This window comes from Chaetura pelagica, unplaced genomic scaffold (genome assembly GCF_000747805.2).
Source record: "Chaetura pelagica isolate M959 unplaced genomic scaffold, ChaPel_1.0 scaffold47, whole genome shotgun sequence".
In the NCBI taxonomy this organism is placed as follows: Eukaryota; Metazoa; Chordata; class Aves; order Apodiformes; family Apodidae; genus Chaetura; species Chaetura pelagica.
In genome coordinates this window covers 3,067,732-3,089,627 of record NW_009954140.1, presented here as the reverse complement: position 1 = coordinate 3,089,627, position 21,896 = coordinate 3,067,732, and the positions used below count along the sequence as shown (strand labels likewise).

The window sequence follows — 21,896 nt, the reverse complement described above, 5'->3', positions numbered from 1 at the left end:
TAAATTCTTGGTTCCCCTTCTGACATCCTTTCTCCAAACCAGAGTAATTTAGCTATGGATAATGTATGGAATAGTATGGGGCTGATGTTGGGGAGAGTAAGATCCCCACAGCAGCTGTCTGGGTGGAGGAGTAACCCTGCTGCAGCCCTTCCTGTGTGGGCACTGAACGTGTTCTTGCCAGGACAATCACCTCCTTGCCCTTCACCAGGGCACAATGGGCTAAGGGAGGGTTTGCCAGAGTGAATGTCACTCTGCTGAGAACGGGGATGCAACAGCTGGAAGCTCAGAGGTCACACTTGCACTTCTAACAACACCTATGTAAAAAAGAAACACACACCCCAGGGGTAGGTGCCCAAATGATACCAAAGAAGTCCACATTTGTTAATATATGTTTGCATTAGGTTTAAGCTTTAAGTAATCTCTCTCTACTCACATGATGGAACAGGAACTATTCTCACAGTTGAACAAAACTTCAAGGCTTAACCCAGTAAGCAAAAAAGAAAATAAATAGAAGCCCAAGGAACATAATGTAGCACTGTCAACTGGCTCCACAGTGTGACAAACTACTGTACAGTGACCCCAGGTGCTGATGTCTCTATCTTAAAGGGCTGCTGTCATGATCCATAGGGGATGCTTGTCGGGCTAAACTAACAGGGCTGTGCATGGCAAACGTAGGGGACAGCTACACAGAATCAAGGCAAAACTTGGGACATCCCAGTGCTGCCTCACCTGGATGTACTAGAGGCTTATTCACCCCATGTGCTTGAGAAACAATGAGAAACAGCAACATCATTTTGTCATGTAGATATGACACAGCTTGTTTTCAGGACCACACAAAAGGTGTGGACAGGACTGGCCTGGTATAAAGACAGGGCTAAAATTCTTCATTTCGGTTGCTAAAGCTGTACTGAAGCCAAGAACATTGTTTGTCTGTCCCATCTGCTCCAAGTGGCTACCCCAAGGCACACACTCTGACAGTGGGACCAGTGGCTGGGGTCAAGACCAAGAGGGTGTCAAAAGAGGATACACTGGGGAAGAATCCCACAAATAAATTACTCTCTTGCACATTAGAGCAACTCCCAGTGCATTATGCAGGACTACAGGATTGAGACCTAACAGTGCAGTCCTTATCAAACTCTAAAAGCACATGTAGCATTTCATTAAATATGAAACCCACACCATGCCATGTGCTTCAACAGCAAAATGCTCCTAGGATCAGTATTTTGGATTGAAAAATATTGAGAAAATAACCCTGAGGATGCTGCAAAGGAACAAAATGCCAGCGACTGCTGAACTATATCCTTTAAAATCAGCTGTGCTACATCACTTTTCATGCTTCCTTCACAATGTTCCTTGAGTAATGAACGACATAATGAGAATGCAAGCACTGCTACTGACACCAGAGCCAACACCAGGAAATGCTCAGTTAAAGTTTAAGTCAGTTTTCACTCAAGTCAATATAAGCCAAGCCACTGATTTGGCAAGTGTTTGATCAGCTGATACTTCCTTCCTTCCTTGGAAAAAATCCCTCAGACCACACCATCCAGTATTTGTTTTAAGAGAAAACCACTGTATATTCACTGCCATTAAAGAAAGATGAGTACTCATTTATTTGTAAATCCTAGTTCTTAGATTCATCACATGCCATTAGCACTATGAGCAGTGCCTGATGTCAGCAGCCACAATGTGTGTTTCTATGTCAGCTTCCAAGCCTTCAATTACTAGCCCAATTAGGCAGCCCAAATATTGTAGACCAAGATCCTCCCTGGAGAGCAATGCAGTTCTACCTAAGTACACACTGAGTTGCTGCATTCAGACAGCAAAATATTTGTTGATGCCACTTGTCTTTGAGAATTATTAATACTGTGTTCAGCCCTCCACAGAGCTGGCTGAGAAACATCTGAATTTCTCCCTAGACCATAAAAGGAAGGTTGTCTGCAAGAGTACTGTATTATATATATTTTTGAGACTTGCTATAGATTTGCATATTAAAAAGTCTCACTGTTGCACTTCAAAACATGACAAATTTTCAACCAGCCTGAGTCTTCAACAGAAGTTAGTAAAAAAGCTGAAAAATACTCTTTTGATGTCAAGGTAGTTTTGAAACAGCATCACACTCCAAAACCAGTATTAGGCAGCAGCTGAAGACTGATGTCTGGAGGGAAGCAGACAGCACTGGAAAAATCTTGAGAGACTACATTTCAGGTACTCTTAAATTCAAGTTCTGAAAGAGGTATTTTTCCTGCAGTAGCTTGTGTGTGGGATTAGCCTGACAGGGGACAGCTTCTTGTCAGAAGCAAGTAATTTTTTCACTGTACAAAACACCTGCAGTGGTTTGCAACTGGTTTGACCAGAAGATCACTTAGCTTTTCAGAACCTGCAGTACAGTCAGCTATGGAGCAGATCAAGATACAGTACCTTGTATTGTGTTTACATCCCCAAGGGTTAAATGAGAAGCACAGTTTTGACACAAGAATGTTTTCTACATTTGACTATTGCTAGAATGACACATTTCTGCGTTTGAAGTTATTTACCCAGGGAAGTGAAGCTATTGTTCCACCAACAGTAGCACAGACACAGAGGCAGACTCTACTTCCCCAGCTGGGCTGTGAGCACAAAGGAGGCCCACAGTAAATAAATAAGAACTATCAGAGAACAGACACTGAAACTGGTGCCTCCTTATCTCCCACATCTCTCTCTGCTCTGCCAATGTGTGTGTCTGGCACTTGATCAAAATATGCACTCTGCAATGTTGATATCAGATTACTCTTCTCCCTGCCCAAGTGACCCATCAGGTGGTCCCTAATCACCAAGTTGCCTTCATGTCATAAAACGTAACAACTTCTTTTCTGGGATAGAAAGGTCCTCCAAGGCTTGGACTGTAAGACAAGTTGGTCTAATATCTGTAGTTACTGTAGTTACTCCAGCTAAGATTGCAATTGCTAATTAGTATTTTTAGAGGTGCATACCTCAGAAGAAAATGTATCTGCCAGTGAAATGCAGCTCCCACCTACACCTCACATTTGTCAAACTGGATTTGTCTGGATACATATTTGATTGACAACAGAAAGCAGCACCATGTCGAGGGCCCCACAGGAGCAGTACAACTCCTTTATGCAATAAAACAAAGCTACAAACACCACCAACATGGTGGTAAGATAACTCTTCAAATGCAAACACTGGAGCAAGGAAGAGCTTCTAAGTGGTAAAGCAGTTGGGTGCAGAGCCAAAAAGAAAGTTCTGCAAGTCTTTAGAAAAATCTGCTGCTGGGTTCCCTTGGCTAGTACACTGCTTTCAGGATTTCAGCCTGATTTAGTGACTATTTGTCAACAGTAGTGACTATTTACCTCTTTCAGATAATTACCTGGACTAAAATTTGGCTGTCATTACAGCTGTGTCTTCTGTTCATGTCTACAGGCTCTGTGGTCTCCGTGAAGTAAGCCAGGCTATCTGCTTCTCAAATGCTCAGCATTATTTTCAGTGAAATAATCTTCAACATTTGCTGATGTTCTACCCTAACAGGAACAGTTTTAGATTATTGAGATTTTGAAGCTAAGTCCAATTTATTTAAAAATATCCAGGGAAAAACATTCTGTCACCAGTCTGACCTGCAACAGCTTCACTTGCCTTTAAAACCACTGCATGACAGCAGGACAGAAGGGTAACTTACCAAACACGGCTCCAGTAGCAGGGCTGCTGGCTCACCCAGCCCTGTCACAGCAGGTTAACAACAGCCACCCAACAGTTTGAAACAGTTTTCTGTGGCCTATAAAAAGAGCAAAGTCCGTGGCAGCACCCACAGCACCATGCAGAGAGCAATGCCACCAGTGAAGTGCAGGTGAAGAGTCCTGTAGGCAGGGGCTGCACATAGCACCAAGCTGGCTCAGCTGATCCTCTCCTACCTTCTGGGTGGCACATCCAGAAGCAGCAGCAGGTGGGCAAGGTGCATGCATGGGGTGTCTGTGGTGTTCCACCTGCTTCTCCACAAACAGAGGCTGCTGCAATTTAGCACAGGACATTTTACACCATCCCCAGCTGGCAAAGGAGTAGTCTTTAAACCCTTCAGATTACCCTAGAGCCTCAGGAAACCAGCCCCAAGACTTCACAGTTTAAACAAGACTGTATCATTTCTCCCAGAGCACTGAAGTCCTAGAGACATCTTTGTGCACTGGGGTCTTGTGTCCCATAGTTATTGCTCTGGTCTCTTTTGCTTTCCAGTTATTTACACCTGCCTAATGCAGATACATAGAAACCAATTGTTTTTATTTTCTTGCCTTCAAGAAAGCCCAATTTCAGTACTTCACTCCCTTCCCATCACTCTAGTAACACATCACTGAAGGCAAAAGCACAGAGGTTGAAGAAAAATATATATATTTTTACATCCATAATTGAATACATATTGTATGTATTCAAATTCAGGAAAAATGCATCACATATACACACCAAGATACATCAAGAGAATACTAGGGGCAAGACACTGCCAACAGCAAGAAATACACCAAAAAGCACAGTCATTTCTCCTGTAACATTCTTCTGGGAAGTGTATTCAACAGAGGAAACATCTCTATGCATTGGGGAAAGCCAGATACTTGGGCCTGATTTTTCTGTGCCAGTTGGTGTGAATTAAAAGTGTGGAATTTTTACTTTTAAAAAAGTGCACGGAATAATATATTTTTTTAAGCATTCAACTACCAAAACAATTTCATAATTTCCTTATATAAACTACATTATTAATTAAAAAGGTCCTAGCCCTACAGTATGCAGATCCAACTCAGGAGAACACAGGCACATGTTGGAGTCCATCCCTATTTAAGGCAGCATTTAAGCATACACTCAAACTTGAAAGCTTGTGTTCTGTCTCACTCACTTCTATGAGCAGCCACAGTACACATTTAAAGTCAAGCACCTGCACAACTGCTCATGCAAATCAGGATCTGTTCAGAGCTTTACACACATGTGTGCACTTGATCTGGACTGGCAACTTCTGCAAGATCAAGCTCTTTTTACTGCCCTACAGGTACAAGTAACTCCACACCAGGCTTCTCTCCACCCATGTCAGGACTCCCCTGGTCCTCTCCACAGCTTGCCCACAAAATGCCCGTCCGAAAGTAGGGTGGTGAGAAAGCAACTGAACACAATTTCAAGGGCCACTCCTCCTCCCCACAAAGTGGGCTATTTCGTGCCCTTTTTTTTTTTTTTTTTTTTTGTAAGAACTGGAACGTGTTCATTCAGTGAGATTTTGAAAATTGAGGGTGAGAGGAAGGGGCAGGATCCCAGAATTCATCTTAATGACCCATGAAAAACCCCTGAAAATAGGGGAACAGATCTGAAGAGTTTCTTAGCCTCAAAGATACAGGGACCCTGGCATAAGAAAACCACACATGCACACACACCTAAGAGCAGGCTGGCTCAGAACATCCCAAAGCAAGCTCCAAAGTGATCTTACATGAAAAGCACTTTGTGCTGACAGTGGCAAACAAGTGGATGATGTGTTGGTTTTTTTCACAAATAGCAAATATTCCGCAATATCTTCTTCTTCTTCCCTTTTGTGTCTTTCCTTTTCCCCAAAGTTTGTTTTATATTACGTGTAGTTTAAGTACCAAAACGAAATCAAATAGGAATTTACACAGTCAGCACCAGTCAGGAACTGAACCTGGGTAAGTTAATTGGTTTGTGGTACCCAAATTCCTGGAAGAACGAAAGAACAATTCTTGCTCCTAAAGTTAGGGCCACATCCATGTTTCCCATTGTCTTTTTCACCTTTACAACTAGAGGTAGAGTCATTTTGTCCAGTATCTAAAACAGCATGATCCAGTTATATTGTTATTACATTAATATACAGTATCCATCTTATCACAGGTATTGAAAGTGCATGGAAAAAGTCTAACCAAGCCAATCCAATGACAAGTAACAGTGTACCAAACATCATATAAACACACCCGCACACCCACGCTCACACGTAGTGTATATATATATTTATAGATTAATTTACAGTATCAGAGTGTTGTTTAGATCCAGTGGTATGTGCAGAAATATCAGGCAGTTGCTGCTTTTCCTTCTCATATGCTTTTCAATTCTTTATTTCCAAGATAGATGGGTTGTGGTCTAGGATTGCCAAAATTATCTTGTCCATATACTGTCGCAACCTGTAATTTATCTCTTCCTGTTCTTTAAGGGCTTCCATGAGCTGAAACACAACATCTCAAAGTTACTCATGAAATATTCTCACTAGTTTCCATCATAGCATGGAATTCACTCAAGTAGAGGACTAGCACCTGCTCAGGATCACCAACTCCCTTGTGTTCTAGCTCTAACTCCTCCCTGTATCTCTACTATCAACCATCTGTATGTTCAAGATCTTTCATATTAAGGAAGGTGGTTAACAGTCGTCGCCAGGGACCTTGTGGCAGGTTATCTGAAACAAATTCCCCATCTAACAGACCAATGCATTCTGCATCCACACCATGGATGGGTTTCTTCATCTCAGTGCATGAATTTTGTGATGCTCAGTTCTTTTCACATCTAATGAAACCTAAAGCACTTTGCATGAAAGGCTGCTGAACAGAACAAGGATTTCAGTGTTTTGCACTGGGAACAATGTGGGTTGCCTCTGCATCATATGCACACTCAAACTGAACAAAAAACCCAACATCAGCACAGCTACACACTCTTCATGAGCAACCTACTGAATATATTGTTCTGAAGATGTATTTTACTAGATCTTTGAGCTGTGAGAGGCCCCTCAAACTCTCCAAAGATTAAGACCGCTTGCTGTTTATACTCTGCATGTTTAATGCCAAACTGACAAAGTTGCCCAGGAGTGTCAGAGCTCCAGATTCTCCTAATGCTGCTGCAATGTGGGTGTCCATCTCCAATGCCCTTAAAAAAATCCACCCTAGATCTGCAGTTTCTTCCCTTTGTTTTGATTATACAGGAAAAATGGCATAACAGGAAAAGTTTATGCAGGTCAGTGAGGTTTACTAAGTGTGTGCCACAGTTGCAAGGCAATGTCCTCCTTTAGAGGGGGGCTGCTGGGTATTGCATGAGCCAGCACCATGAGATTCAGAAGGACAAGAACAATTTGTCTTGACAATAGCAAAAGCCCAATTAGCTTTTACCTAATTAGAGTTAAACAATTAAACAGCCTTCCTTCACAGTGCTCTGTTCAGTGGGAAACTCAAGTACACACTTCACTGCAAGGGACTGCCCAGGAGCTAAGGCAGATGGGGTCAGGTCAGTCAAGTACAGACTGGGTAATAAAAAGGTTTCTCTCAGGACTCCTCTCTTGAAGAAGAAATGTGAAGTTCTGTCTAGAAGAAACAATTCCTTTTGATCTCCTTCATCACTAACCTTTTTTCCCTGGCAGCTCTTATATATCCATTGGCCTGATCTCACTACGTGTCCTGAAGCTTAAAGGAAGCTATACCAGCTTGACTCACATACAAATGGGTCTTACAAAGCATTACCAGATTATTACTTGCATACTACTTTTTTTCTCCAAGAACTCAGCTCTGCTACAGGGAATACATAGCTCAAATTTAGATCTAAGTGACAGCTTGTTACTGAAGTAAATTAGAAATAAAGCTGGAACAGAGAATAAAAGTTTAGGTAACTAGCTATGGTAATTTCTGCATTAAATTAATGTCATAATAGCACAATACCCTGTAAAAGACAAGATGTTAAAATAAATCCATTGTAAAACAGTTCACTGAGATTCAATGCCATTTTTTTGAGAGAGAAATGGAAGAGTTTAAGAAGCATCCAAAACAGTTAGATATAAAGCATTCCTCTAACACTCTTTTCTAGCAAAGCAGATTTTTTCTGTTGTTCTTTTGTCAGCTTCACAGAGTTCAACCTTAACAGTTAATTACACTGAAAACAGCATATTTTTGGATGTAGTACTTGATTAAAAAAAACACATTACCTCATCTCTTGATGCAGAATCAATTTCAGCAGCCAGTGACTGGGCTTTTGTTTGCGTTGCAAAGAGATTTTTAGCTTCATAAAGACTAAGACTTAGAATCTGTCCATTAAGATCATCATTTTGGTCACGAAGTTTCTGATTCTCCTGTTTAAGGATGAAAAGGCATGACTTTTAAGTGTTTCCTACAAGGTATTACTAAAAATAAGCAAATATTTAAAATCATGGGTAGCTTGGATGACATACAGCAGGGCTGCAAATTAACAGTAACTCTCTTACACCAGTGACAGGAGTCACAGGTGTTTCCTCTGAGCACAACGTACACTGCCTGTGCAAAGAAGTCCTAGACAGAGACAATGCAGATCTCGTGCTTGTGTGGGAAGGTGGGGACAAAATCTGGAGGCAGTGTGCTAAGGGTTGGAGCTACAGGCATTTTTTCAAAGCAGTCCTGTAGTTTTCATGTGGATTGAGGGGCCCTTCCCTGCTCACCTGCTTCAGCCGTTTTATTTCATGCTCCATTTCCACCTCTCTGGTTTTGGCATTGAATTCACTCAGGCTGGATGAAGAACTTCTCCCACGCCCAGGACGCTCACATTCCAGCTTGTACAACTGCAAGTGCTCCAGTTCCTTCCGCAAGTCTTCAATGAGCTGTGGGCATGCAAACAGGCCATGTCCCCCAGCCCTCCCAGGCAGTAGCCATCTCTGTGCTGCATCTCTACTCTGACACAAGCACACTCCTACAACACAACCACTTGCTCTTCTAAGGAAGCACAGGACACTTAAACCACTTCAGAGCTGGATGCAGCTCTGAACTCTAAGCTTCGTGTCTGAGGCATAATTCCCCTTCTAAATATAGTAAAGGAAATATTAGGGCACACATACAAGTCTGCAAGTTCTCAGGAACTGTAAACCCTTTGGGTCAGGAATTGCCATTCATTAGGTGTTCTTACAGCATTCACTGCTCTATGGGTACCCCTCCCATAGAAACACAATCCAGAAATACATTCTCTAGATGATGTATTTTCAATGTTCATCCTGCCTATTCTTTTTCAAATGGGTTTCCATGCAGACGAGATGCAACTGCCTGGTCTTATATCCCTTTTCACACCCACCTCCTGTGTGGCTTCCCTCTCCTTGTTGAATTCCAGTCTGTTCTGCCGCAGCTTGTCCATCATTCTCTTGTACAGATCCATCTCGTCCTTCAGGCGCAGGCTGGTGTCTTCCAACCTGTCTGACATCCGTTGCCTTTCCTACAACAGACAGGGAACTTAATAACTAGCTTGCAAGTGCCTGAGCCCTCTGCAGTTTTACACCGCCAATCTAGAGGCACAGCTGCTCATAAACTGGCATTCCAGCCACTAAAGGTGACCCATGTTCCAATTCCATCAATATTCTCGTTTAGGGAAGGCAAGCCAATGAACTGGGCCAATCACTAAGAGTTGGTTCTTACACAAATGAAGCTGCTGTTAAATTGCACAAGCACTCAGGAGTTTTGTTACCTCATCTAATCTCTCAGTTTGTGATTTCAGTCGGGTGACAGTGCTTTTCAGCTCACAGTTTTCTTCTTCCAGTTGCTGAACCCTGTGTCAATGACAAAAATCTTGCAGTAAGTGCCTCTTCAAATGGCATGCTCTAAAAAGCCATTTCACTTCCACTTGACAGAAAGACCAAACAAGATAATCTTTTTAATCTTAGCACATTTTCTCATGAGCTATCATGTCATTTGTTTGTTTCTTTGTTTTGAGGGCCAGAATTGCTACACTGCCCCTCAGATTCTTATATTCCTAACAAGAGGTACCTAAAATAATTAGGTTAGAAGAAACAAATGCAGGCACAAGTGTTTGCTACAGCTGCTCACAATTTCCTCCTTGAACCCATGCCAAGTATCCAGCTAAGCTGTCTACATGGGCCACACAGATTAAAGCATTAATGTAAACCATCCTCCAGCTTTTGGGCATTAGACATAAACCAGCACAGCTACTCTGTAGAACTACTAACCTGTAACCATCTGTGCACTGTCTGGTTGTGAATGGCCTATGTTTACATGGAAAGTAAAGATGAAGAAAAGAAGAATTTGTACTCTGTTCTGGGTGACACCAAGATGTTTGTTACCTTGTATTTAGCAGTTCAATTTCAGTGCCTTTCTCTTTTTCATACTTGCTATATGCTTCTCTATGTCTCTTTATCTCTTCTTCCAGAGTCTGTTCTGCTGATGTCTCTTGGTCTTTCAATAGCTCTTCTAGCTCATGAACTCTAAGAAAATCAGATTTCATTTCAGTAACAGTTTCACAAGTACTTACAAAAATAAAAGTGTTCAACTTAATTGCCTCTCTTTTTCCTCCCCACTCCTTTATTTCCTTCTACTTCACCATCTCTCTTGGCATTTAACTTCTCCCAGTATCTGTCTTGGTATTTAATCTTTCCAATAAGCACAGCATTGAATAGTATTAGTTCATCTGTTAGTCTTTCATTTTCAATCTCAAGAAGTTGGGACTATGACCTAACCTTTGGCTCTTGCTACATGCAAGAAAAAAAATTGAGTGGTAGCATAATGGAGGAGCTTGCTCTGTAGAAGTTAGTAACATCTGTGTACTAATAAACTTGCTTGGAAGGCCTCTGCTTGCTGAAAATTCAGTCCCACTTGGACTTCTCAGATTAAGCCTTATCTTATTTTGTCTGTCAGCATTATGGCAGAAGACTTGGTCATATTTTGCAGGTAGAGATCTTCCCTCCCTCCAACTATGTTCTAGCTCTTCATTAACATGATAAAGTAAACTGACTCTGTCCTTTATTACCTGTGAACTAGCTGTGTGTTCTCTTGTTTCAGTTTGCTCTTCAGGTCACCATTTGTCAGGCTATCGTTCTCCAGTTCAGTCACTTTTTTCTCTAGGTATGTTACCTGGACGGGGAAATGGAAAACAACTGAGAGTTTGAATCTCTCTTCACACATCCCTTCACTGTTCCTAACTGGCTTTTAGATACGCTACCCTTTGTTAAGGGGATGTGTTTCCCTGCAAAGCCAGCAGCAAAATCAAGCTCTAAAATTCTGAGTTTTGCAGACACTGCATCTTGCTTTAAGGTGATCAATGCAAATACACAGTAAAGAGTTACTAATACAATGCCTAGATCTGTACTTGCACACTTCTTGCATTTTTGTGAAGCCAGGTCATATTAATGGAGTATCAAGGACACTTTGCATCAGCTCCTTCAGATCACTGGTAACTGAGCAAGAGGATGCAGGATCTTGCTGGGTACATCAGCCGCAGCACACGCAGCTTCTTACCTTTTCAGTTATATCATTATCACAGGAGTCTATACTGTCTCTGAACAGGTCTTCTGTGCTGCCATTACTGCTGCTGAAGTTACTGTTGTGGAAGAGTTGTCTGAAAGATCAGAAGGGTAATTATTTTGCTTGATAAGGATGGAAGAGAAAGAGTCTGTACACTGTCTTATAGCCTGGCTTTGCACTTTGAACATCCAATGCTAAAATCTCTGCAATCATTTCACTGACAATTACAACTGCTTAAGCACAAGTCTTATGAGAAGCTAATAGCTAAATTAAGTCAGACTGAGCATAATCAATGACATTAGTTCTAGGGTGTGAGTTCTTTGTCTCTTTTGATAGGATCTGCCACCAGCATTAACATAGTTAAGAACTACCTAGCCTTATTCACACAATGTACCAAGTCGTATTTTAAATGTCTAGTAAGGCAAACAAAGGTGCAGGTCACCACTGCACCCTGGCTCATCTAAAAATCTAAGATCTTCTTTAAAAAACAGGGCAGGGGGGGAAAAGAAATCTCAAGCAGTTTCCACTACAAAACAGTGTCAGAATACATAACATTGGAGATGATCTAAAATATTCTTGAAACTTGTAGCCCTTCCCAGACAGGGGTGGGTCATTCAAAGGAAGGCAACAATTCTGTGTGTCCTTTTTAAAGGATGCTCTTCCTTTCCATTTCAGCTACAGCAACAAAAAGGCCCATGTTATGAAGGTGAAAGAAGAAATAGCTGGACTGATGGAACAGCACCATAAAGGAGGAAAGCTGGCAGGAAAGGAACCAACTATCTGTTCTTAACAGAGCTCTTTCCAATTCAGGGGCTGCTCCAAGACTGGCAGTGGCTTTTATATTCTGTAACACTCCCATCCAAATACAGGCCCCTGCACTTGAAAATTTGTCTTGGCACATTTTTGTATTCCTAAAATTACTCCTCCCCTCTCTTCCCACCCCTACTTATGGAATTGTTATACAGCTTGTTCTGTATGTATTCATCAAAAGAAGTTGAAGACTCTTACCTTCCAAAGGCTGTGCTTGATATTTTCCTGTTAGGGCTGCATGGATACAAAAGGAATTATATGGGAATTAAACACTTATCTGATCAGTGTTGGACTCATTCAATTTAAACTCCAGTTGAATTACACAACAAAATATAATACTGAGTTTTCTAGTGAGGTAAAAACATGAATCTGTGAACCATTTTCTTAGACAACTTAATCAAAAGCTGCAGTTACCAACAATGTGAAGATGAGTGGAGTCACAGATTACTGTGATCATTAATAAGTCAACTTGCAAATACTGTTATATTTAATAGAGATTTGTCAGTGTAAATCAGAGCACAACTAACATTAGAAACACCACAAAGGGACAGTGAGTTAGTGATGGACATTATTCTGGATTCCCAGTTTTTAGATGATTTATAAACAGTTAGTTTATACTTCTCCATAATACTTCCCAGTTAAGCACAGGAACTGAGATGCTTTCTATTTTTACAGTTCCCTTTTGCAGCCAGAGACTAGTTTTATCTAAATGAAAAGACTAGACTCCAAACAGCACTAGAACCAAATCAAAACATCCAGCCACATCTCTCAATATAAGGATGTCACATCTGTGTACACACCCTTCCTCTCTGTCAGGGAATCACTGTCTTTCAGCCAGGTGTGTACAGCCTCACTCACAAAATTACCGAAGCCCTTGCTGGTCATGGTCTGGGTGTTACACTCATTGCCAGGGCAGGAGCACTGCTCCTGTCCAGTCCTATGCTGCTGTGCTGACATGAAAGTGCTCTCTGTGCCCAGGGTTAGGCAGACAGGCAGAATTTACATTCAATTTCTAGGGGGAGCTAGAAGACCACCAAACAATTTCCTTCAAAAACCCTACCTGAGAATAGGAAGCACTGGATTCTGTCCAGCACAGTTTATAAGGGGATGGAGTGCCAGAGACAGAAATGTAAGGAAAAAGCTGAAATTGCAAAGAAGCCCAAAAGTCACTTCTGCCATAGGACTCATCATTTTTCTAAGTTCCCTTCAGGACAAAAAGTAAAATCCCATAGGAATGAAGTACCTCTGCTGACCAACAGCGTTAGGAGAGGTGCATTTAAGGTTATATGCAATAGCTAGGGATCTGCTAGGTAACTCCTTCCACCTTGGAGAAAACAGTAGGTAACTGTAAATCTGCACTAAGCAGCACAGGAGACCTGATTTCAGGGGCATTGCTAAAAGCAGTGCAATAGGCTGCTTACCTGTTTGCTTTCAAGTTTTTCAGCCTGGCTTCCAAATCGTTGAGTAGATTTATCTTTTTGCAGCACTGGGAGCAGTAAACATCCAGTAACTCGCTGTTATAAACATGCCTCATTTTTCGGGGTGTTTGGCCAGCACTGTTTGCAGGAAATGAGAGACGTTACTGGCTATAGTAACCAACCCACAAGGGGTTTTCCTCTTGACTGTGTGTCAGAAGCACAGAAGAAGGACTCTGGGAACCACCTCTTAACTGCCAATCATCTAACTTAAGAGATGATGATGGAAAATGCTAGACCTACGGCCAGTCTACCTGTCTGAGCTGGGGCTTTACAGAGGAAGTGTTCTGGGTGTCAGTGGAAAGAACCAGTTTGGGTGACTGAAAAAACAGGACAAGGTAAAGAGTTCATGTGATGCATGTAGCAAAAGCAGCTATATCAGTATGTTCTACATCAGCCATGTCCCCATCTCATCTTGCCCATCTTCCCACTAGAGCCTGGCATGCAACCTCAAGAGTCTTTTCTCCAAGAGAAAGACAGGAAGATGGAAAAACAGAGTGGTCTGGTAAGAAGCAGTCACAAAAACAACCCCTCAGATGGTAGCACAGAAGGTACCTTAGAATGAAGAGAAAGGAAAAAGTGGACATAGGTTTGAAGAGGTGACAACAGTAGCTCTTGGCATGATAAAGAGAAAAGGAACTCATATAACAGAGGCAATCATAGCATGAAGTGCACACAGCCTCAGGAATGGGAGTGGAAAAAGCTGTGTAAACCTGAGGAAATAGTGTATGGAAGACACAAGTCATCATCATGAGGGGGCAGAGGAGAGGGCTGCTGGCTCTGCATGCATGGCAGGGGGGCAGGGCTGGATGGCAGAAGTGCTTGAAACAGAGAGAGTAGCACATGGGGGTCACATGCAGAACAGGGGGATGCAGTGAGCTTGTCCAGTGATAGCAATGAAGCACAAGAACTTCATGTGCTATTGATCCAAGCCAACAAATCCTGGAGCATCTTCATGCTCATCTCTTCCTCAGCCTTGCTCACCCCCACGCCTGAGGAAGGATTTTAAAATCAGCAACGAACTTGGTCAGAGGACGTAAGAGCTAAAGACTGAGGTGACACCCAGGAAACTGGTGGACTGTAGCAGCTCGTAACAGACAGTAGCTACATCCTTATGTTTTCCAAGACATTCAAAGTCAATATGGATGCTTGATTCAAACAAACCCCTGTCCGTACACAGCACTTCACCTTACAGGTTAGTGATAAGGATTTGTATTATCAGAACACCACAGAGAAACAGCTCTCTTGCAGGTTTTCCCTCCTCAGCCTCAGGGCTGGTGCACAGCACTAAGCTGGTTTCCAGCAGGTAACTCCAACATTAGCCTCTAACTGTGAAATCTACTGTCTGCAATAGAAAGAAATCTCTAAAAGCCCAGTTATTTTCAACAGAACACAACAGAGGTTATCAGAAACAACATATTTACTGTAGCTCTTATTATTAAGTGTAGACTGCCAATCAGAGGGCAGAAAATGAACCAATAAAATGTTTTTTTAAGGTGAGTCTATGTAACCAGTGTAAACTCTGGTATGGTCACTCAAGCTCAGAGAGGAACAAAACTGAAAAATTGTCTGTTAAGGAATATGGAGCAACCTGGAAGACACAGATGAGCCAAGGTCAGAGTAGGCGTTGGTTCTGGTCTCATCATCAGGGCATGGGCTACTGGGAGTAAAATCCACATCATCTCCTTCCCCATAGTCTTCAAACTGTTCTTCATTACTGATCAGAGAGGCGGTAGAATAGGTTGAGAGGTCAGATGCTGCAGAAGGGTTGTGAGGACTTGACCTGAAACAAGAGGTCAAAACATCTCGAAGGCCAACTTTGATAGCATCTTGCCTCACATGGCATCTTCCACCTTTACAGCTCCTCCTGTCACTGGAAGCTGTTAACCCACTCACTTCGTGCTAAAAACCCGATGTGCATCTGATGTGCAATTGACATAGTACCTTGAAAGACTAGATCCTGAGAATCTATGAACAAGCTGTCTGTGAGACAGGTCAGATAAACACAAACCATTTCACTTTCAAGAGCACACCTCGACAATCCTCAGTCATCATTTTCACGTGGTGGTGAATACCACAGCTTATGGGACATCTGCTCTGAATGCAGAACTGCAGACAACTGTGAAACACACGGGATAGTGAGAGGAACATATACAAGACAGAGGCTGTTGCTCTATTCCATAAGCAGAGTTTCCCAGTAATCCCCATTAACCCTCTCCCTCAGATCATTGCAGGCCAAAGAGTCCTAAAGCTGCTGATGTGACCTAATGCAGGCTGGGTTCCCACCTCTCCTTCCTTCGTGGCAAAATGTCACTTCTAGAGGAGATAGGGACCACAAGAAAAGGCTGCTTTACAACTAGAGAAGTACCTAAGGTAAAGTCAAACAGGAAGGGAATGGCAGGACCCTGTGAACTCAAGAGAGAGAGGCATATAGGAAAATAGATCAGCAGAGGAACCATAGAAAAGCAGGTTGCAGAGCAGTGTTGAGCACATCACATCTGATACAATGGAGCAAGTTTCCTGTGGAGGGTGAGCAGTGATTCTCCTGCCCAGAGCCCAGTCATGCAGTGTCCTGTCTTGCAGAGGCAGGTATTTTAGAGGTTTGCTCACCCCTATCTCAGTAAGGCTTTCAAACAGACAAGCCAGGAGATTCACATACAAGTTCCTATAAACAAAGCTCTCCCTACAGAAAAAGCACAGGTGAGGCCTAATCCACACACTGCACTTGTGAAGCCCCGCAGCTGCCCAACACATCAGTGTTGCTACTAACAGAGCAGAATCCAGCATCTCTCTGCAACACAGACAAGGCACTGATCCAATCTGCTGACACTTAGTGCACACTTGGTTAAGTTTTCACTCCTTTTGCTTCAGTGCACAGTGCTTGTATCTTCAACTCTGCTAGCTGAGCCATGGGACCCTAGCTCCCAGCTGATGCACTTCTCCAGCAGCTCAACAATATTGCCTCCTAGGTTTCTTCTGGGTTTACCTTGAGCCTCTTAACTATGCCCTGCACTTTTGGAGACAAGGAAATACTCTTTTCCTGTAATACTACACTTGTAAGCTGTAAAAAAAAAAGAGATGCAACAGTGTTCCTTGGGTGGATGGTGCAACCACTATTTGCATATCCCTTCCCTCCAGAAGCAATTAGTAGAAAAGGAAGCCTGCCAACGTTTCAGATGTATGCTCTTTTGTTTCTCCTGCTTTGATGAGATCCATTTATAACCTGCAATTCATTTATCTAATTCACATTAACAGAAATTAGGGCAAGTCAAGCCTGGCACATTATTAAAGGATGAAGTCTATGAAGATAGGAATACTCACACTTGAAATAGATCAAACTTATCTAACAATGCTCCTTGGCTGGGAAATGGATTAGTGAGAAGCTCAACACATCACACTAACATCTATTCATAAAGAGCTGCTGTGCCACAGACATACTGTGAAGGTTTTGGGTGACTATGATCTGTGTGACTGCAACTGCTGTTTTAATCTCAATGTTGTTACACCGAGTCAATTTAGGAAGAAGCTTCTCATAAAACTTCCACCAGGGATTGAGGTAAATAATGAGTCCTCAGTTGGGATAATGATCTATGCTTCTCTTCATCAACTCTTCAGCATAATAGCCCTGGAACACCATGACCTGCCAGTAGATGAGTTCAGCAGCCTTATCCCTCATGCATTGCCTGGCTAAGTTTCTCTGACAGCAGGTATATGCAGTCACCACTCCTGGACCTGCCTGATAATGCTGCTTAGAACTTTTAATTTGTAGTTATTTGTAAGCTTTGCCAAACCTTAAGCTGTTTGAGTCGAAACAGTCCATCCTCAGGATAGATCCTGAACTCATAACCAGCTGCAGGCTGGAAAATGTCTAGGAATCAGAGTCATTTATGAGGGAGTTTCTAAAAGTAGGGGGTTTTTTACCCCATACAAACTCTTTCTGAAGGAAGCTTTCAGGTTTGCTTGGCTTTTTTAGAGCTATTTCCTGTTCTTCAGAGCAGGACTTCACAGAGGGCTAACACATCTGATACACAACCCACCTGCTTCTTCAACAAGCAGGCATCATGGTTTGGCTAAGATAAAGATCTCCATCGTGTCTTTAACACTACAGGATGAAGTTTCCCAAGTAGTTTCCCAGAGATTTATCAAAGCTGAGGAAGCCTTGGAGGATAAACCAAGACTAGTAGCACAGTAGCTCTTAGCAGTTCCTGTCACCCTAGAAGAACGGTACAGGATGCACCCCACCCCTTTCACAAGAGCCTGAATGGCAGAGCCTGAATGGGAGGAAAGATAATTTATTTCAAATACAGCATGGACAAAAGTAATTCACTGAAAGGATGGGTGCTTTGAAGAACTGGGGATGGCAAAGCAAGGAGTCTAGCTTGATAAAGAGCTGATGAAAACCAGAATTATCTTGATAAAGTATCTGGGATTGCTCAGGTAAATGGGAAAAGGACACATCTCAGCTAGCTAAGAAATTCAGGAAGAGAGTAGGGATGAGGCTGCACAGAGAGCACCTGAGGAGGCCCAGGAGAGAGGAGGACTGCCTTAGCAATGAAGGAAGCTTAAGAGGCACAAACCAAGAAAACCAGCCAAAAATAGGGAAAATAGTGCAAAGGCTTACAAAGCAAGTCCAGCTAAACTCTGTCCTGCATTAACTGAGTTCAAAGCAGGATTAAATCAATTGGGGTCCCTTTCCCCCAGTCGACTTTTACAAGTATCCCCAGGCACACACCTGGGAAGAGTCAAGTTAGGGTTAGAGACACTCTTTGTGTTAACAGCAAACTATGGTTACACACACATGCCAAGACACCCTGTGTTAAACACAATTTACTGTTGCACACTAAAGGTTATGGAAAATTATAAACAATCATAATTAACTTGGTACATGGAATTGCAGAGCAAATCCACAGAGCCCACATCTTCAGATAACTAGAGGTGCAAAGACTAAAGCAACACTCCCCATGTAGTACTGCTTTGCAGTAAGTATTTGTTTTAATTCCAGCAGATAAAGGTTATGGGAACACAGAAGATCCTAAGTTTTTGCAGATACTAATGAAGTGATCCATTCTGGAGAGACCCAACACTTTCACTTAACACACAACATGCAAGTCCCGTGAGTGCTCACACATGTTAGAAGGAGCCCCAGGGCTGAGACTGTCTAAGCCACTTAGAGGACCTGGACATCCATCTCCCCACTTAGAGGAGCTGGACATCCATCTCCCCTACACTGCAAATGGATGTTAGTTTCTAAATCCTTCAAGCATCCTCAGCCTCTCACAGTAGGGATTTGTGACATAAAGGCTCCTTCCTCCCTGGTCGTTTTGCACATGCCTCAAAGCAGGGCTTCCATGGGGCAAAACCACCACTCACTTGTCACCAGGCAGAAACAGGCCACCGAGCACACTGTCCTTCTCCTCGCTCCGACACACATCGGAGGCCTCCGAGCTCTGGGCACTCTCAATAGCACTGTCCATGTCAGACTCATGGTGAACCTCTTGCTGTGCTAGAGTCATCGTGTAGTCATCAGGAAAGAGCTCTGACTCGATGTAGGCGCTCTCGCTGTCCAAGTAGGCACAGTCCGGGATTTCACCACCCTGGCAAAGGAAGAATTGGGAGGCAATTCAGATCATCCTTCATGGCACTTAAGAGGATACAGGAGAAGCAAAACCCAATTTCTGTACGTCCTGGTAAGCAAGACTGATACTGAACAAAAGCCATAAAACAAAAAGCCTGATCTGCTTTACAAAGGCCAGCTTGCACCTTCCAGAAGGGCTCAGATACCATCTCTGACTTGGTGTCTCTCCTATAGGAGACAGGGATGCAACACCCAGGGAAAAAATGCTGTCAGTTTCACCCTAATTTACTACCAAAATGCACTTGGAGTAATAGATATCTTCAAAGTCTTTTTTCATTATAAAAAGAAGCACTCTTTGTAACAAGACAATCATGGGACCAACTCTCAGTGACTTAATGTATTATGCATTAAAAAAAAACAAGTCAGATATGTCTAACAGCTTACTGTCTTCAAGGTTGGGCAAAAATCTATCAGGTGAAAAAAGAGCTAAACATGTGTTAAAACATCTATGGCAAGTCTTGGTAGCAATCAAAGGTATAAGAGAGCAGGAAAAAACCATAAAGCCGTCTGTTCCTGCTTCCTGGAACCACACGTCCTGATTAAGTATCAACTAAAATAAGACACCATTCTCACTACTGCAACACTTCGCTCGTGCTGTTCATTCCCTTCCACTCATGAACATTTCTTATTGGGGTATTTCTTGCCCCATGAACACTTAAAATAGCCAAGACAAGCTGTTTTCTATTTACTTGTCCCTGAGGGACAAATAACAATTCTTATTTTAAAAAAATGAAGGCTAAGGTTTTACTCTGTCCTTTGGCTGGCACATAGCAACACAATACTGCTTAGACAACTCCCATCCAGTGTGACACAAATAACTCACGACTCAGAGCAAGTCCTGCAAATGCTCTGATTCAGAGATCCACCCCAGAGTTTACCTCATATTTAGGCCCAACTGTTATCCTTTCCCAGGAATCTCAAGACATTGACAACCTGGCACCACCACAAGCACCAGCTGTCCTTGTGGCAAGCAGGGCCAGTGGGATGCTGTTACTGAGGCACCACCTGCAGCAGCGTCACTACAAGTGACCCCCACAGCCTCTGGACACTCCTGTGCTTAAATCCCCTTTTGCAGAAACAGTGACATTCTGTGTGATGACAGCACTTTTCCACAGTGCCTTTTTCACCCCAACACGAGAAGAGTCAGCCAGAAACTGCAGGTTTAAAAGATTTGCAAAAACTGCTACGAGAAATGCAGGTCTCACCTTCCACTTTTTCCTGAAATACCCATTTATAAGACAGAGGTTTAAGAAATAAAAAAAAGCCTACCTGCTCAAACCTAGTGCACTAGTGAACACCCAAGCAGTTGAAAGGACAGCTTGAGCTGCAGTGTTTGAATTTCTGGGTACATAATCAGAGCAGATACCTGGATGCTTTTCTAGCTGATCTTTCAACAGGTCTTCCAGATATACAAGTCATAAGAGTAAGACACTTTGGCACTGTACAATAATAAGCACATATGTATATGTCTTCTCTCACTTTTCTACATCAGCCTTATTAAGTCTGAAACCTTCCCTCAGTTCTGCTCTAAGAGATGTTCAAAAGGATTTCTTCTTGGTCCATGCCATGTAATATTCATTGAAGCCACACTGCCTCATGCAGTCAAATTTCTAACCCTGAGACACAGCACCTTCAACATGGCCATGACCACTCATCCACAGGGAGCTGGAGGCTTGGCAGGTCACACCAGCTGTGGAGTCTGCCCTGGCCCTGCTATAGCTCCAAGGCTCTTCAGCATATCTTCTGACCTGCACTTTGTATCTGCACAAGCAGGCAAGTTTAATGACGCTATTGCTCTTTGCAAAGTACCTTGGTATCTACAAAGAGACAGCAAAAGTAGTAAGAACTTTTCAGTAAGTGTTGAAAAAGTGAATATTGTTAAGAACAATTAGGATGTTTCAGAAGTATACAAGAGTGTTTGTTTAGATAACATTTCCCCAAATGCCCACAGGCATAGGGCTCCCATCTCTTACTTTAATGCCATAAACCCGACTGCTGTTATGGAATTGCACCAGCTGGTAAAAGTTTGAGCCAAAAGGAAAGGAAGAGGGGCACAAGGCACACTGGATCCCTGAAGCAGGAGTTGGCAAATCAAGGAGGGAAGGAAAGAAAAAAACAAAACAGCTTTTGCACAGCCCTTTCAACTAGCTTTTTTTTTTTCAGAGGTCTCTGCTTAAGCAAGTTTTTACTGCAGGAAAATCTCACTGGTATGAAACAAATTAACACAAGAAAGTAGAGGTCAAGAAGATCATAAAAGAACCCCTTTCTGTTCCCTGTAGGTAACAGCACACATTTGCTTTTTCTAACAATAGCAGCCTAGATGCTCCTTTAAAATAGTCCACTAGCAATTAAATGTGCAGTGTCATCTTTTTTTTTTTTTTTTTCCCTGTCACCTTCTGGCAACATAACCTTCACATACTTACTTGTATTAAAAGTACTCATCTACAGCTACAGCACAGGCTGCACTGTACTTGTGCTGCTCAGCACCATGCTTTCTTTTTCAAAGTGTAATTGTTCTGCTCTTAAACTTTCACTTCTAAGCCCCATTAAATAAAAAAGAAAAGAAATGGTCTTTTGGAGGCAATGACCCATCACAAGCCTGAACACCTGCTCTACAGCTACTGAGATGACTCACTAGTGGCAAGACTTGGAACCCCTCCTGGAAGCTGGTCCTCCCTTCTGCTGATCCCATCTTCAAGCTGTGGGGAGTTCAGGGACTGATGTGGACTGGTTAACAAAGAACATGGGCCAGCCAAGGTCCTTTGA

General features: G+C 42.6%; 1 protein-coding gene across 1 annotated transcript in view; it reads right to left on the bottom strand.

Moving 5' to 3' along the window:
• Window positions 1–5,586: 5,586 nt before the first annotated feature.
• The window catches only part of RAB11FIP4 (RAB11 family interacting protein 4 (class II)), an 82,886-nt gene continuing 66,576 nt past the window's right edge, over window positions 5,587–21,896 (bottom strand). Inside the window, exons 4-15 of the mRNA XM_010002774.1 lie at window positions 18,866–19,089; window positions 15,087–15,278; window positions 13,442–13,576; window positions 12,219–12,254; window positions 11,205–11,304; window positions 10,717–10,820; window positions 10,034–10,174; window positions 9,421–9,502; window positions 9,034–9,171; window positions 8,411–8,569; window positions 7,925–8,068; window positions 5,587–6,187 (exon numbers count right to left, since the gene is read on the bottom strand). Coding sequence (XP_010001076.1) covers window positions 6,071–6,187; window positions 7,925–8,068; window positions 8,411–8,569; window positions 9,034–9,171; window positions 9,421–9,502; window positions 10,034–10,174; window positions 10,717–10,820; window positions 11,205–11,304; window positions 12,219–12,254; window positions 13,442–13,576; window positions 15,087–15,278; window positions 18,866–19,089 — 1,572 coding nt within the window. The 3' untranslated portion in view covers window positions 5,587–6,070. The remainder of the gene's footprint in view (window positions 6,188–7,924; window positions 8,069–8,410; window positions 8,570–9,033; window positions 9,172–9,420; window positions 9,503–10,033; window positions 10,175–10,716; window positions 10,821–11,204; window positions 11,305–12,218; window positions 12,255–13,441; window positions 13,577–15,086; window positions 15,279–18,865; window positions 19,090–21,896) is intronic.